The sequence below is a fragment of the Ovis canadensis genome, chromosome 7, assembly GCF_042477335.2.
Source record: "Ovis canadensis isolate MfBH-ARS-UI-01 breed Bighorn chromosome 7, ARS-UI_OviCan_v2, whole genome shotgun sequence".
In the NCBI taxonomy this organism is placed as follows: domain Eukaryota; kingdom Metazoa; phylum Chordata; class Mammalia; order Artiodactyla; family Bovidae; genus Ovis; species Ovis canadensis.
Genome location: NC_091251.1, coordinates 50484497 through 50503324, shown reverse-complemented (window position 1 = coordinate 50503324; position 18828 = coordinate 50484497). Strand labels below are relative to the sequence as shown.

At 35.3% G+C, this 18828-nt stretch overlaps 1 protein-coding gene across 1 annotated transcript in view; it reads left to right on the top strand.

Annotated features, from left to right (window-relative positions):
* Positions 1–18828, top strand: part of MDGA2 (MAM domain containing glycosylphosphatidylinositol anchor 2) — a 920428-nt gene that overhangs the window by 810418 nt on the left and 91182 nt on the right. The window contains exon 10 of the mRNA XM_069596115.1: positions 13574–13722. Coding sequence (XP_069452216.1) covers positions 13574–13722 — 149 coding nt within the window. The remainder of the gene's footprint in view (positions 1–13573; positions 13723–18828) is intronic.

Sequence of the window (18828 nt, the reverse complement as noted above, 5' to 3'; positions counted from 1 at the left end):
TTACCACTTCTTAATATATTCTGCTTCTGTTAAGTCCACACTGTTTCTGTCCTTTATTGTGCCGATCATTGTATGACATGTTCCCTTGGAATCTCTAATTTTCTCAAAGAGATCTCTAGTCTTTCCCATTCCATTGTTTTCTCTATTTATTTGCATTGTTTGCTCAAGAAGGTTTTCTTATCTCTCCTTGCTATTCTTTGGAACTCTGCATTCAGATGAATATATCTTTTCTTTTCTCCTTTGCCTTTAGCGTCTCTTCTTTCTCAGCTATTTGTTAGGCCTCCTCAGACAACCATTTTGCCTTTGTGCATTTCTTTTTCTTGGTTTTGGTCACTGCCTCCTGTACAATGTTACAAACCTCTGTCCATAGTTCTTCAGGCACTCTGTCTTGTCAGATCTAATCCCTTGAATCTATTTGTCACTTCCACTGTATAATCATAAGACATTTGATTTAGGTTGAATGCAGAGTTCCAAAGAATAGCAAGGAGAGATAAGAAGGCCTTCCTCAGTGATCAATGCAAAGAAATAGAGGAAAACAATAAAATAGGAAAGACTAGAGATCTCTTCAAGAAAATTAGAGATACCAAGGGAATATTTCATACAAAGATGGGCTCAATAAAGGACAGAAATGGTATGGACCTAACAGAAGCAGAAGATGTTAAAAAAGAGGTGGCAGGAATACAAAAAAAGAACTGTACAAAAAAGATCTTCACAACTAAGATAACCACGATGTTGTGATCACTCACCTAGAGCCAGATATCCTGGAATGTGAAGTCAAGTGGGCCTTAGGAAGCATCACTATGAACAAAGCTAGTGGAGGTGATGGAATTGCAATTGAGCTATTTCAAATCCTCAAAAATGATGCTGTAAAAGTGCTGCACTCAATATGCCAGCAAATTTGGAAAACTCAGAAGTGGCCACAGGACTGGAAAAGGTCAGTTTTCATTCCAATCCCAAAGAAAGGCAATGCCAAAGAATGCTCAAACTACCATACAATTGCACTCATCTCATACGCTAGTAATGTAAAGATCAAAATTCTCCAACCCAGGCTTCAGGAATACGTGGACTGTGAACTTCCAGATGTTCAAGCTGGTTTTAGAAAAGGCAGAGGAACCAGAGATCAAATTGTCAACATCTGCTGGATCATTGAAAAAGCAAGAGAGTTCCAGAAAAACATCTACTTCTGCTTTATTGACTATGCCAAGCCTTTGACTGTGTGGATCACAATAAACTGTGGAAAATTCTGAAAGAGAAGGGAATAGCAGACCACCTGACCTGCCTCTTGAGAAACCTATATGCAGGTCAGGAAACAAAAGTTAGAACTGGACTTGGAACAACAGACTAGTTCCAAATAGGAAAAGGAGTATGTGAAGGCTGTATATTGTCACCCTGCTCATTTAACTTATATGCAGAGTACATCATGAGAAATGCTGGGCTGGAAGAAGCACAAGCTGGAATCAAGATTGCAGGGAGAATTATCAATAACCTTAGATATGCAGATGACACCACCCTTATGGCAGAAAGTGAAGAGGAACTAAAAAGCCTCTCAATGAAAGTGAAAGAGGAGAGTGAAAAAGTTGGCTAAAAGCTCAACATTCAGAAAACGAAGATCATGGCATCTGGTCCCATCATTTCATGGCAAATACATGGGGAAACAGCAGAAGCAGTGTCAGACTTTACTTTTTTGGGCTCCAAAATCACTGCAGATGGTGATTGCAGCCATGAAATTAAAAGACAGTTACTCCTTGGAAGGAAAGTCATGATCAACCTAGACAGCATATTAAAAAGCAGAGAAATTACTTTGCTAACAAAAAGTCCACCTAGTCAAGGCTAGAGTAGATGGTTTTTCCAGTAGTCATGTATGGATGTGAGAGGTGGACTATAAAGAAAGTCGAGCATCTTTTCATGTGTTTGTTAGCCATCTGTATGTCTTCTTTGGAGAAATGTCTATTTAGATCTTTGGCCCATTTTTTGATTAGGTCGTTTATTTTTCTGGAATTGAGCTGCATAAGTTGCTTGTCAGTTGCTTCATTTGCTATTATTTTCCCCCATTCAGAAGGCTATCTTTTCACCTTGCTTATATTTTCCTTTGTTGTGCAGAAGCTTTTAATTTTAATTAGATCCCATTTGTTTATTTTTGCTTTTATTTCCAGAATTCTGGGGGGTGGATCATAGAGGATCCTGCTGTGATTTATGTAGGAGAGTGTTTTGCCTAGGTTCTCCTCTAGGAGTTTTATAGTTTCTGGTCTTACATTTAATCCATTTTAAGTTTATTTTTGTGTGTGGTGTTAGAAAGTGATCTAGTTTCATTCTTTTACAAGTCGTTGACCAGTTTTCCCAGCACCACTTGTTAAAGAGATTGTCTTTACTCCATTGTATATTCTTGCCTCCTTTGACAAAGATAAGGTGTCCATAGGTGTGTGGATTTATCTCTGGGCTTTCTGTTTTCTTCCATTGATCTATATTTCTGTCTTTGTGCCAGTACCATACTGTCTTGATGACTGTGGCTTTGTAGTAGAGCCTGAAGTCAGGCAAGTTGATTCCTCCAGTTCCATTCTTCTTTCTCAAGATTGCTTTGGCTATTCGAAGTTTTTTGTATTTCCATACAAATCTTGAAATTATTTGTTCTAGTTCTGTGAAAAATATTTCTGTTAGCTTGATAAGGATTGCATTGAATTTGTAGATTGCTTTGGATAGTATACTCATTTTCACTAAATAGACATTTCTCCAAAGAAGACATACGGATGGCTAACAAACACATGAAAAGATGTTCAACATCACTCATTATTAGAGAAATGCAAATCAAAACCACAATGAGGTACCACTTCACACCAGTCAGAATGGCTGCGATCCAAAAGTCTGCAAGCAATAAATGCTGGAGAGGGTGTGGAGAAAAGGGAACCCTCCTACACTGTTGGTGGGAACGCAAACTAGTACAGCCACTATGGAGAACAGTGTGGAGATTCCTTAAAAAATTGCAAATAGAACTACCTTATGACCCAGCAATCCCACTTCTGGGCATACACACCGAGGAAACCAGAATTGAAAGAGACACATGTACCCCATACACTGCCTTATGACCCAGCAATCCCACTGCTGGGCATACACACTGAGGAAACCAGAATTGAAAGAGACACATGTACCCCAATGTTCATCACAGCACTGTTTATAATAGCCAGGGCGTGGAAACAACCTAGATGTCCATCAGCAGATGAATGGATAAGAAAGCTGTGGTACACATACACAATGGAGTATTACTCAGCCATTAAAAAGAATACATTTGAATCAATTCTAATGAGATGGATGAAACTGGAGCCAATTATACAGAGTGAAGTAAGCCAGAAAGAAAAACACCAATACAGTACATTAACACATATATATGGAATTTAGAAAAATGGCAATGATAACACTGTATGCAAGACAGCAAAAGAGACACAGATGTGTAGAGCGGACTTTTGGACTCAGAGGGAGAGGGAGAGAGTGGGATGATTTGGGAGAATGGCATTGAAACATGTGTACTATCATGTAAGAAACGAATCGCCAGTCTATGTCCAATGCAGGATACAGCATGCTTGGGGCTGGTGGAAGGGGATGACCCAGAGAGATGTTATGGGGAGGGAGGTGGGAGGGGGGTTCATGTTTGGGAACGCATGTACACCCGTGGTGGATTCATGTCAATGTATGGCAAAACCAATATAGTATTGTAAAGTAAAATAAAGTAAAAATAAAAATTGAAAAAAAAAGAAAGTCGAGTGTTGAAGAATTGATGATGAAGATTTGAACTATAGTGTTGGAGAAGACCCTTGAGAGTCCCTTGGACTGTAAGGAAATCCAACCAGTCCATCCTAAAGGAGATCAGTCCTGGGTGTTCATTGGAAGGACTGATGTTGAAGCTGAAACTCCAGTGCTTTGGCCACCTGATGCAAACAGCTGACTCTTTTGAAAAAACCCTGATGCTGGCAAAGATTGAGGGCTTGAAGAGAAGGGGATGTCAGAGGATGAAATGGTTGGTTGGCAATACCGACTCAATGGACATGCATTTGGATAGACTGCGGGAGTTGGTGATGGACAGGGAGGCCTGGAATGCAGGGATCTCAAAGAGTCAGACATGACTGAGCGACTAAACTGAACTGAACTGAAAGGCTGAGTAGTTTTCCTCTTTTCTTCAATGTATGTCTGAATTTGGCAGTAAGGAGTTCCTGATCTGTGCACGAGTTAGCTTCTGGTTTTGTTTTTGCTGTCTAGATAGGACTTTCATCTTCAGCTGCAAAGAATATAATGAATCTAAATTCGATATTGATGATCTAGTGATGTCCATGTGTAGAGTCATCTCTTGTATTGTTGGAAGAGAGTGTTTGCTATAACCAGTACATTCTCTTGGAAAAGCTCCTGTTAGTTTTTGCCCTGCTTCATTTTGTACTCCAAGGCCAAACTTGTCTATTACTCCAGGTATCTCTTGACTTTCTACTTTTGCATTCCAGTCCCCTATGATGAAAAGCACAGCTTTTAGTGTGTGTTACTTCTAGAAGGTCTTGCAGGTCTTCATAGAACTGTCCAATTTCAACAAATGTTAACAGCATATTAAAAAGCACAGACATCACTTTGCCAACAAAAGTCCTTATCGTCCAAGCTTTAGTTTTTCCAGTAGTCATGTATGTATGTGAGAGTTGAACCATAAAGAAGGTGGAATGCCAAAGAATTGATACTTTTGAACTATGGTGCTGAAGAATACTCTTGAGAGCTCCTTCAACTGCAAGGAGATCAAACCAGTCAATTCTAAAGGAAATCAACCCTGAATATTCATAGGAAGGGCTGATGTTGAAGCTGAAGTCCAATAGTTTGGCCACCTGATGTGAAGAGCTGACTCATCAGAAAATACCCTAACGCCAAGAAAGATTGAGGATAGGAGGAGAATGGGGCCAACAGAGGATGAGATGGTTGGATGGCATCATGGACATGGAGGTGGTTGGATCAGCTCATGGAGATGGTTGGATCAACTCAGTGAACATGAATTGAGCCACCTCTGGGAGATAATGAAGGACAGGGAAACCTGGTGTGCTGTAGTCCATGTGATCTCAAAGAGTCAGACACAACGGAGCTACTGAATGACAATGGTGATGGTTTAGTTGGTAAGTCATGTCCGACTCTTGTGACCCCATGGTCTATAGCACACCAGGCTCCTCTGTCCATAGGATTTTCCAGGTGAGAACACTGGAGTGGGTTGCCATTTCCTTCTCCAGGGGATCTTCCTGACTGAGGTACTGAACCCATGTCTCCTGTACTGCTGGCAGTTTCTTTATTGACTGATCTACCAGAGAAACCAGGACAACAATGAGATTCACTGATGTGAAGAGAAAATAGTTATGGTTTCAACAATTACATGTTCTTTCTTGACTATTTCAGTTAGTTTTTGCTAAAAATGCATAGAGGGAGCTGATTCCTGCATGCTTTTTAGAACTCTTTTAATCAGCGCATCATCAGTGTTGATATTTGCCATAGATCTATGGAGTTACTCTTTTTATACTAATAAAGACACATTTGAAAAGTTTTAGATTGTTTTATTACTTTTGATACTTTACAAAGTATGTTTTTATGAAACTTTATTATTACTATTTTGATTATTAATTTAGTTATCTTACAGTTTTTTTAAATATCACTGAGTTCTTTTTACACTAGGATATGAAAATCGGTAGACTCACTATAAAATCTTTTCTTCCACATGGGTGAGTACTAGTTAAAATAATTTGAGAATAATTAGACTATAAGGTAAATACCTAACATCTTACCATATTGAACAAGAAGCTTCATAAATTAGCAATTACCTATTCTCCCTGCCTTACTCAAGCACATGTATTGTGTCAACCATTGTAGTAATAGCTAATAAGACCTTCCCTGCCCTTCAAGAGTGCACAGTTTGGTAAGAAAAATGGGCACTGCAACTTTACCAGATCCTTGGGAATTCTAAAGTATTGTCTTTAATACATTTTTTCCCCCACTTAAAGTGAATGTGGCTCAGTCATGTCCAGCTGTTTATGACCCCATGGACTGTAGCCTGTCAGGTTCCTCTGTCCATGGGATTCTCCAGGGAAGAATACTGGAGTGGGTAGCCATTCCCTTCTCCAGGTGAATTTCCCAACTGAGGGATCAAACCCAGGTCTCCTGCATTGCAGGCAGAGCCACCAGGGAAGCTCTAAAACCATGTATTATTTTTTTCTCTTTTTTATCCTGTGATGAGAAATCCTTGTCTGTCTGAGGAATTTCTCCTTTAAAATCAATAAAGATGTCAGTTATGCACCCCATGAAGCCAACCAATGGTCGCAATAATGAGTATTGATCATTCTTTCATAGAAGGCCCCATAGTATTTGTTTACTGTTCTATACCATATTTCTTGTTTTGAGAATACTTATTTATAAATTACATTTCATGCTTCTCTTACTTGGAGTCAGTCAAATCCTGTTGTTTATTGGCCTTCTTAGTCACTCATGAAAAATTTTCTGTGTGTTAATAATTCATACTCATTGAGATTTAGTTTGCAGAAAGTCTCTGCAGTGTAAGTTGAGAGAAAGTCTTTCAGGAAAAAATTGAGATAAACAACAAGGTTCTAATGTATAGCATAAGGAACTATTTTCAATATCCTATGATAAACCATGTGGAAAAGAATATATTAAAAATAGAATGCATTTATATATATATATATACATTCATACATATGTATACACATGTTTATATCCACATCCATATACCACCCTATAACCATTCAGTTATATATGTATAACTAAATCATTTTGCTGTACAGCAGAAATTAACATTGTAAATCAACTATACTTAAATTTCAAAAAAGAGCAAATTGATATTGTATCTACTCAAGCCATCCTGTGGTATTATTAGCCAAGAATTACTTTTTGTTAATATAAATATATTTCTCATTTTCCTATGCTGGTTAGAGACACTTTTTTTTTTCTAGTATATTCTATGGCTAAGAATGCTATTTTTCACTGATTATACTCATGTGGGGTCTTGTTTCCAACTTATCTTGAGTTGGCCCATTAACCTCATCTCCTATGGACTTAAAATTCCAGCTCCCAAGAGTACAAATTCCAAGAAGACTTTTTCCCCCTAAGATCCTATTCAATGTCTGATTTTCAGTTCTTTGTTTTTGACCCTTAATAAATAATTCCCTTTCAATTTGTAAGCTTAGGAATGCATCTAAGAAAGATTTTTGTTGTACTTTAATCTAACAGTTTTAGACTAGGAAAGTGACATGTTGCATATTCTTAACATCTCTTTTACTTTGTGCTTTGTGCATAAAATACTTTGAAAACTCAATATACTCATTTTTGAAAAGCTATTTGCAAAATAGAATAAATTTACTTTTACATAAATCTTATTTTAAAATTTTGAACAATTAAATTTTTCTCCAAATATATTTTATGAATATTTTAAAATTCAAAATCTATAGATAATCATGCATAATGTCTAAAATTTATTTGCTAATTTAGATAATGACTGTAGTTTTAGGTCAATTAATCTGAAAAGATGTAAACTCAAACAATAAAATAAAACTGGAGTATAAGAGAGAATGAGAAAAAAATTGGTGTGCTTGCTAGAAGGACCAAAAAATGCCTAAAGGATAAAAAAAGAAGGAAAATTATGAATTATTTCCCTGTTCAACCAGCAGATGTCATGTTTGCTTGTCAAAGCCTATGATTATTATAACAATATTTCCTTAGTATTACTATGTGTACTATGTGCTTCTTATAAAATGAGTATATAAATATCGCATGTGAGTGGCTCTTAAAGCAGAGAGAAAAATTGTGTTTTTTTTTTTTTTTACTTCTAAGACAGATTTCTCAGATGAAGTCAGAAAGCATTTTTCTTTTATCACATTTATCCAGAAGAGGTGTATCACATTTATCCAAAATATAGATATGCTTTCTCTGAGACATAGCAAGCAAGTCCATATTTAACCATAACTACTCAAAACTATTTCTTATCAGTAATTATTTATTGCTAATCAATATTACTTATGAACTGTCTAAAAATATTTTTTCCTATTTTGTTCTAAAACAACTTCTAAAATTCTAAAAAAAAGGTGATGCAATTATTCAACTAAAATAAAATTTTATATCGACATCCATATATTGTCACCTTTTTTATTCTGCGCCATAATTTATCTGTCATACAAGATATTGGAGTTGGTAATCTCTATTTCTTTCTCTAATATTTCCTGAAAATATATTATATATATATCACTCATACATAATGTAGACATGTCACTACAAATAAAATATTTCAAGAATACATTGAAAAGCCTTTATATTAATCTACCATTAAATATAAAGATTGTGATGATATGTTACGGGAAAATGTGATCTACTTAGAATATTTAAATGAGGGTTAGATTGTACCTTAATCTTTCACAACCTTGAAAATGGGATTTTGATAAATAAATTCATATTATTCACATAGGTCCTGCCAATTGTTTTCTAACTTCAGTGTCAAACTGCTTCAATAATGTGAAAAGTATTTATTTAGATAAACAATCAGTTCTAGGATTATGCCAATTTGCATTTATGACATACAGCCAATACCAATGTGCCAGTTACTCTTCTGGCAGCTAATAAAAGATAGAACTAGACTACAGATATTATTGACTTGTCCAAAAAGTTCAATAGGGCTTTATCTAACATCTTTGGCAAATCCAATAGAAATATTAAATGGGATTTATAAGTAAATTTAATTGTGCTTAAAACAATTGAAGTAATACAAGAAACAGTAGGCAAATATTTCATAGCAACTTACAGACTTGAGCCTGAGCCCTACCTTCAAGGCCATTTTGTTGACAATCATCCACCTATTTCATCCCTGCTAAATGGTAGTTAGGTATTAACTAAATAACTCTCAGATCAGATCAGATCAGTTCAGTTGCTCAGTCATTCCGACACTTTGCAACTCCATGGACTGCAGCACACCAAGCTTCCCTGTCCATCACAACTCCTGGAGCTTACCCAAACTCATGTCCATCGAGTCAGCGATGTCATCCAACCACCTCATCCTCTGTCATCCCCTTCACCTCCTGCCTTCGATCTTTCCCAGTATCAGGGTCTTTTCAAATGAGTCAGCCCTTTACATCAGGTGGCCAAAGTATTGGAGTTTCAGGTTCAGCATCATTCCTTCCAATGAATATTCAGGACTGATTTCCTTTAGAATTGACTGGTTGGATCTCCTTTCAGTCCAAGGGACTCAAGAGTCTTCTCCAACACCACAGTTCAAAAGCATCAGTTCTTCAGTGCTCAGCTCTCTTTATTGTCCAACTCTCACATCCATACATGACTACTGGAAAACCATAGCTTTGACTGGATGGACCTTTGTTGGCAAAGTAATGTCTCTGCTTTAAAATATGCTGTCTAGGTTGGTCATAACTTTTCTTCCAAGAAGCAAAGTGAAAGAAAGTGAAGTTGCTCAGTCGTGTCTGACTCTTTGCGACCCTGTGGACTGTAGCCCACCAGGCTCCTCCGTCCATGGGATTCTCCAGGCAAGAATACTGGAGTGGGTTGCCATTTCCTTCTCCAGGGGATCTTCCCGACCCAGGGATCGAACCCAGGTCTCCTGCATTGCAGGCAGATGCTTTAACCTCTGAGCCACCAGGGAAGCCCCTCCAAGAAGCTAGTGTCTTTTAATTTCATGGCTGCAGTCACAATCTGCAGCGATTTTGGAACTCAAGAAAATAAATTCTCTCACTGTTTCCATTGTTTCCTCATCTTTTTGCCATAAAGTGATGGAACCAGATGCCATGATCTTAGTTTTCTGATGTTGAGTTTTAAGCCAACATTTTCATTCTCTTTCACTTTTATCAAGAGGCTCTTTAGTTCTTCTTTGCTTTCTGCCATAAGCATGGTATCATCAGCATATCTGAAGTTATTGATATTTCTCCCAGCAATCTTGATTCCAGCTTGTGCTTCATCCAGCCCAGTATGTCACATGATGTACTCTGCATATAAGTTAAATAAGCAAGGTGATAATATACAGCCTTCATGTATTACTTTCCCAATTTGGAGCCAGTCCGTTGTTCCATGTATGGTTCTAATTCTTGTTTCTTGACCTGCAAATTTCTCAGGAGGCAGATCAGGTAGTCTGGTATTCCCATCTCATTAAGAATTTTTCAGTTTGTTGTGATCCACACAGTCAAAGGCTTTGAAATAGTCAATAAAGCAGAAGTAGATATTTTTCTGGAACCCGGTTGCTTTTTCAATAATCCAGTGGATGTTCACAATTTGATCACTGGTTCCTCTTTCTTTTTAAATCCAGTTTGAACATCTGGAAGTTCATGGTTCATGTACTGTTGAAGCCTGGCTTGCAGAATTTTGAGCATTATTTTGTTAGTGTGTGAGATGAGTGCAATCGTGCAGTAGATTTTTGGCATTGCCTTTCTTTGGGATTGAAATGAAAACTGATATTTTCCAGTCCTGTAGCCACTGCTGAGTTTTCCAAATTTGCTGGCATATTGAGTGTAGCACTTTAACAGCATCATCTTTGAGGATTTGAAATACCTCAACCGGAATTCAATTACATCCACTAGCTTTGCTCATAGTGATGCTTCCTAAGGTCCACTTGACTTTGCATTCTAGGAGCCTGGCTCTAGGTGAGTGAGCACACCATCGTGGTTATCTGGATCATGAAGATCTTTTTTGTATAGTTCTTCTGTGTATTCTTTCCACCTCTTCTTAAAATCTTCTGCTTCTGATAAGTCCATACTATTTCTGTCCTTTATTGTGCCCATTTTGCATGAAATATTACCTTGGTATCTCTAATTTTCTTGAAGAGATACCTAGTCTTTCCTATTCTATTGTTTTCCTCTATTACTTTGCATTAATCACTGAGGAAGGCTTTCTTATCTCTCCTTGCTATTCTTTGGGATGCTGTATTTAAATGGGTATATTTTTTCCTTTTCTCCTTTGCCTTTAGCTTCTCTTTTTTTCTCAGCTGTTTGTAAGAACTCCTCAGACAACCATACCTTTAGTGAAGGGGAAATTCATAGCCCGTATTCAGAGAGGATTGCTAGAACATTCCTAAATCAGAATATGCATCCTCTTACTGGCTTTCATCTTTCATAGATCTGTTAAAATATAGCCTGATTCTCTTTCTCTGTGATGGAGTTTCAACTCTCAGAAAAACTTCATTTGCCAGTTTTTGAGGGATTTTTTTTTTCTTTTTCATGCTAAATAGCCTCTGGTTGTGACTTTATTCTTTTGTTATTTCTGTTTGATCCTATTTTTTTTTATGAAAATACAAATGATAGCACTAAATCTAATACCCCTTATATTTCCCTCTTGCCTAAGTTACAAAAGCAATCCCCTCTTTCCCTGTTCCCCTCAAAAAAAGCAAAAATAAAAAGCAATAAATGAAAAACCAACCATTGATAGTTACCTCCTCAATTCAATCTAGACACTAATTTCTAATGAAAACACTGTATATTGACATTACTCACTTAAACAGCTCACTACTCATTCATACATTTTGGATGTTTACTTTTAATCAAAACCCTCGACTTGTTATATAGGCTTCTATCAAATGTACTTCCTCGATAATGGTTTGGGAAATTTTGTCTCAAATGCAAGTTGTCAATGACATTTTGGGTATTGATCCCTTCATTCAGTATATTGTTCCTCTCATCTAGATTTTACTAAGTGATGTGAACATGAATTTGCACTCTCATATAGTTAGTAATAAGTAAAAAATATACAAAATAAAGAAGCAATAAAACAAATATGGTGGCTCTTTTTCTCCTATGCAAGACAATTTGTATAGAATTAATAATCCAATTTCAATTAAAATAAATGAACCTTCATAGAACATTTTTAAAAGCACACAATGTTGGTGTAAGACTTTACCAAATGTTATTAAGATTCAGATATTTAATTCAATGTATTTAATTTTACTAGTAAATTTATCAGAAATTAACTTCAGTTCATCTAACATTTTTTTGCTGGTAAACCTCTCTAGGGTAATAGAGACCATAAATTTCATTCTTAGTCTTCAAAATTCCTTCTTTAACTATCTGTTATAAATTCTTATGAATCAGCTCTTGTGCAATCCCTAGATGTTAGGTGATTAATGATGAAGAAAAAGAAAACCAGGTAAGAAAATTCCCTGCAAACAGGAACCCAGAATGAAAACCTCAGGAGGACATTTAATATTTAACCTAATTTCAAAAAAATAAAGTCTGTTGAATAATTTACCATTTATTAAATCATAAATCCAGTAAAAATTGTAAATCTATCTGAAAGGTCTGAGAAAATGGAAGCAATTTCTAGGAAGACAGAGGCCATACCTCTTTGTTCATTGCCTAGAACACTACTCACCATTCAATAGACTCTCAAGAAATATTGATTTAATAAATAAATGTATTATTGGTATAAAATGTAAGGTGTAAAAAGTCTATATTTCAGATTATTAATGAGTTGGACCCATAATTCCCAACAGTTTGTACATTTTTCAATTTGGCAATTAAAAGAAAAACCTGAGATGGTTTACGTAGGTTATATACACTATGTGTACCTCATGTATGGGGACTTCCCTGGTGGTTCAGTGGTAAAGAATCCACAGGAATCTGCAATGCGGGCGATGCAGGTTTGGTCCCTGGGTTGGGATGATCCCATGGAGGAGGGTGTGGCAACCCACTCCAGTGTTCTTGCCTGGAGAATTCATGGGCCAGAGGATCCTGGTTCCTGTTAGGCTACAGTCCCTAGGGTCTCAATGGGTCAGATACTACTGAAGTGACACAGCACACACACACCTCACGTATCCTTAAAATCTAAAAAAAAAAACCAAAAACACCATTTTGTTATTGATCATTGTTTGGTTAATTTCAATTTACTGACCAAAGACATGGATAATATAAACACAGATTGTCATATTCACTGATTTTTTTTTTTTTTTATGGCAGAGTTATCATTCACTTGCTGATAAAGTTTTTGGCTGTTCTGTGATGACCTAAATGGGAAAAGAATCCAAAAAAGAGGGGATATATGTATATGTTTAGTTGTTTCACTTTGCTGTACAGCAGAAACTAACACAGCATTTTGAAGCAACTATGCATCAATGAAAATATTTAGACATATATAAATGAAATCTATCTATATGCCTGTGGTTAGCAAGATAATATTTCCAAGCCTGGCCTCTCCTGCATTTTAGTCCAATGTATCTCACCTGATGTCTCCATTTAGATCATTCAAATTGTTCAAAAATAATTTCCTGACCCCTCAAATTTGATCCTCCCGTAGCTTTTCATGTCAGTTGATGGAAATTCCATTCTTCTGGTTTCTTTCGCCAAAAATCTTTTAGTCATTCTTGGGTCTTCTCTTCCTCTCACACTGTTCATCAAACCTACCAGGAAATCATCTTGCATCTGTTCTCAAATTCTCCATAAATTAATTTGAATTTAATCATATGACTTTTTAAATATAAAAATTGCTTGTGGAACATGAAGTAGAAAGTAATAAAAGGTACAAAAAGAGTAATTAGGTTTGACTGTAATATACATTTAATTTTAAGGTCTCTTTCTGTTTCTAGGAAAGGCCTATGCTCCAGAATTCTATTACGATACCTACAATCCTGTGTGGCAGAACAGACACCGTGTCTACTCCTACAGTCTACAGTGGACTCAAATGAATCCTGATGCAGTGGATCGGATTGTTGCATACCGGTTGGGTATTAGGCAGGTGAGGAATTTAATTCTCTTCTTTTGTGCTTATGTGATTCTCTTTGAAGATCTTGTTATGATGATGTGTTGAAATAAAAATTTTTCAGTGAATTTCAGACCATATTTTTTTCTAAATCAAAGATAACAGTACACTACCAAGAACTGTTTCAAATTATTTACAAATTTTTGAAATTAATTTATGCATTTTTACTATGATGTGAGACATACTAAAGGGAGCTTTCTGAAATACTTCATCTTAGAAAAAATTACATGGTATAATTTCTATGAAAGAAACTTATTTAACATGTGCTTACATTTACCTGCAGTGAGTAATTCTTTGTCTCATTTCCTAAGCTAGAAATCCTACATATTTTTATTCTCAGGGATTCAAAGTATATCTGATTTTTAAAAGTTAATTTAATGTGTCTGAAGAATGGAAATATTTTGGTAAAATGACAAAAAACAATGAAGTAGGGTGTTTTCCTAAAGTAGCTGAAGATTATAGAGTCTGTAAAAATATCATAGCTTTTTCAAATGAACCAATGTTAAATTCAGTTATCCTTTGCTGGTATAAATGATACATATTTTTTTAAATTTAAATGTAGGTCTTTTCATTATTTCCTGTTATATAGTAAGTTATCTGGAAACACTGTTTCAGCATGACAAAACGTTTTTGAAGATTTATTTGATTATCACATAAGCTGTTAGCTTTCTTTTACATCTTTGTATTATGCAGAGATTTGTAAAGTGTGTTTTCCACTTTTGTAGCTAAATCATACAATAACATTTTGAGTTTCGAAAGTAGAAAAGACTGAATTTGCTTAGAGAAAGACTGATCCATTACCACCAATCCATTCAGTCTCAATATCATAAAACCATTGTTTTTTTTAATCTTGTTAACAAAGTTATAATAAAAGACTATGCAATATACATCATTAAAATTGATACATTTTAAGTTGAATATTCTTATCCTTCTGTCTAAGTATTCACAGGTCACAGGCATGGTAGGCAGGAATTGTTCATTTGGAAATTTCCTCTATTACTCTTATTTATTTTGGTCCCTAAGTAAATACCAAATACATGTCAAAATTGTTCTATTATACTTGTTAGAATTTAATGGTAATTTTCCTTGATGGAACTATAGAAACGAAAAAGTTCAGCAGCCGTTTCTCCCCCGGTTTATTGGCTTATGTTTTTCTTTTTCTTTTTCTTTTCTCAACACAGTTAATGTTTTTAGATCTTTTATATTTAGAGCATTTTAGCAGATACCTTACATTCCTTTCCAAGTCCTTACCCAATGATTTGAGCAATTATATTCATCTTTTATTACATATGTTTTTAAAAAACAAAGAACCCCAGGTGTCGCTAGTGGTAAAGAACCTGCCTGCCAGTGCAGGAGACATAAGAAACGCAGGTTCCATCCCTGGTTCAGGAAGATACCTTGGTGGAGGGCATGACAATCCACTGCAGTATTCTTGTCTGAAGAATAACACAGACAGATAAGCCAGGTGGGCTACAGTCCATAGGGTTGCAAAGAGTCAGACATGACTGAAGCGACTTAACACAACACACAATGCCAAACTGCAATGTAAAATTGAATCATTTTATTTAGGTATCTTTTCCTTTTTCCTGTTATAGGTTGTTCTCCAACATTTGAGTCAGAATTTCATCTTTAATTTCTCACTTTCTTCCTTGGTTATGTTTTCTTAAAGTGTCTGGATAACTGCCCTTTGCTTTCTGTATGCTGCAGAGCTGTCTGGTTACATCTGCAGAATTAATTTACCCAACCCTACTTAGCATTCTCTTCTCTTATTCTAAAAGTATTCCAACTTTCATTCCCAAAGTCTCCATTATGTATGCAAATCACCTTCTCTATAAATTATATTTGACAGAAGAGTTACCAGCTAAGTCCTCCTCTCAAATGGAGAGATTTAAAACTTTTAAACTTCCTCCTAAGAGGGAAGCCCTTCCTTCTTGTCCATATCTTGTATTCATTATTAATACACTATCTTCTGTAATATTTTTTCCTGGGATTCCCATGCTATTTTCCAATGAGTTTCTTTTCTTTAAATTTTCCTTTCCTGACATGAACATCTCTAAATTCCTGTCTTTGCTTCCTGATCATAAAACTAGTATATAACTCCCAGATATGTGGTGACACACATTTCCCAGTCACTGTGTTCATCCTTGTGAACAAATTAGTTAGGTAATTTTCCCCCATTCTGCTACACTAGAATGCATTATATTTGCATGCATGTATGTGTATAAATTTCTCCTTACTGTGTTTTGCTGAAATTATGCATTTCTTGCACACCTAGCTTCCAATTCTAGCCAATCTAGCCTTATCATTTTGAGCTATATAACTGTGAGCACTATTCAGTATTTCTGAACATACCGAAACCGTGACTCCTACCTGGGAAGTCAAAGATAATAATACCTGTCAGGTAATTGGAGTGTGGAGTAAAATATATTCCCCACTTATACCACAGGCCAGGTTCCCTTATGCAGGGCACTCCTTACACAGACATCTGTGGTAATTCTTAAACTCATCTTCCTGGGATGTGTTAACAGTTTTTGTTTTTTTTTTAAGTGCATTTTAAGAGTTTAACATATGTACTATTTTTATTTCAGCTTTATTCAGAACAGTGTATATCCTGGATCTAAGTAGTATTCCAAGCCATGATTTTCGCAAAATAATTTCTAGCCATTTTTTTCACTTGTCTTATTTTTATTTCAAAACTATTGTCTTCTCTAATACCCATTTTACCAATTCACATTTTTCTATTCCACTATCAGTCTTATTTTAAAGCTTTCTTGATCAGATCAGTAAGCCTGATGCTAATAGTATTCTTTCCAAGTTTGTGAGATTCATGCTATTCACCAGAGGAAGACATATTTCTGGTTTTACAAACCATGGTTCAAAAAACAGTCCTTTTTCTTACAGTTTCTGAAGCTAGCTCTTTACTTGCCTTAGCATTATTTTCTGGTTTTTGTTGTTAGGATTTTCTTTTATATATAGAAACAAGTATTATTTTTTCCTAGGATGCTTTGTTTTTGTTATACTCTATTTTAATTGGTAATTTACCCAGACACTGTATCTTGCCATGGAAGAAAAACTTTGATGTATCTTTTGGGGATGTTTCAATAAAGAAAAATGGCCTCCACTCTCCTGCCAAAGTGAAAGAAAGGAAATGTTTGTAGATATAGTATAAGAACAGAAAGATCAAGTATAAACATTACTATTTTTCCATATTCCACCCCCATATTCTTTACATTTAACCCTTTCATGAAAAATCGTAACATGCAAAAATGGCCTCAGTAGACATCATTTCTTTTGAAGATCCTCTTGCACACCAAAGTTGAGGACCATAGGGCAGAAGCATTCTAGATACAATGAAATTGATATAATTTTTAAGAATATTCTTCATTTAATAATAGTAAACAAAGTCATTTAGTAAAATCATTTTTCTGTATTATCATAGAAAATTTAGATTCCAACTTCCTCAAGTATGCACATTTAGATATTAACATTATTTTAAGACACAATCAAATACTAGCATTTAACATAATCCTTCTTTAATTCTGATTTAATGATTATTGTAGTGGAGATTTTATGTAACATGAATATGGCCTTTTCATGTCCCAAACTTAGAATTTTGAATCAATGAGCTTCTGAATGTAACCAATGTAACTTGGATGATGTTTAAAGATGTTAGGAATGTAGCAAATTTTAAATTTCTATAAAGTAAATTTTAAATTTAAGCAACATAAATTTTTAAAAAAGACTTCTTCTCTAATAAATAGTATTTATGTCTTTGACTGTGAGACTGTTTTTTTCCAAGGGATTATTAATTTATATTACATACTTTATAATTTTAAAGTCTATAGTTTTATTTTGAGCCTATGTATATATAATTTCTTTTATCTATAAATTGTCTATATTGTGTAATGAAAAGTACTTTCTTTTTTAATATCAAGCATGACTTTAATTATACAACACATTTTTGATTTGCTGAAGCATGAAAAGTAAATTTGACCCTTAAAGACTCATGGTAAATTCAGTTCAAAAAGAGCCCACCTTTTCTTTAATCCACAAAATGTTAAAAGCTTATTTATTCTAAAAATTAAGGTTATAAAATCAGTACTGTATCATTAAACTCCTTCCTGGATGGGTTTGGTTTGGTAACTATACCCAGCATTCCTCCAAATTTTTGGTAAAATTAGCTGACTCTTTTGATTAAATTGTATGATCTTCATTTAAATATAATGAGAAAAGTTGTTTTAGAATTTGATTATTGGCTTATATACTTTTCATAAATGTTGCTGCCATCTATCTATAAAAAAGCATTAGAATTCTAGAATCACTGCTTTAAAAAACTTAAAAAGAGAACAGATATTTCATGTGAAGTTAAAAAATTAATGTATGGGAAAAATTTTTCTCAAAATCTTAATGTCTTTAAGTTGTACTTTTTAGGCTCAGCTAAGAAATTGTTTAATCTCCTTAGACAGCTACTAGCTTCCCAACTATTTGCTTCATTTGTTGCTTAACAGGAAAGAGAAAAAGGTCATTTGAGTGTCTGCTTTTTTTAGTATCTAAAGAATTAAGAAACAAGCAAACTGTTTCTGAGTTATTTGAATATACAAGACAACATAGGTATCATTTGACTCCATTTGGCGTATACACTTGGAGAAAGCAATGGCAACCCACTCCAGTACTCTTGTCTGGGAAATCCCATGGACAGAGGAGCCTGGTGGGCTACAGTCCATGGGGTTGCGAGGAGTCAGATGCGACTGAACGACTTCACTTTCACTTTTCACTTTCATGCACTGGAGAAGGAAATGGCAACCCACTCCAGTGTTCTTGCCTGGAGAATCCCAGGAACAGAAGAGCCTGGTGAGCTGCTGTCTATGGGGTCACACAGAGTCAAACACTACATGACTGACACAACTTAGCAGCAGCGGCAGCAGCAACATATACACTATAGGTTCTAAACATGAAGGATTTCAGACTTTTATACAGTTTTCTTTTTATACTCTGTCTTAGAGACCCACAATGAATGTGATTTTTTGACTCTCATCTTTGGAATAGGGGATATTTTATTGAATAAAATACCTTAATTCACCC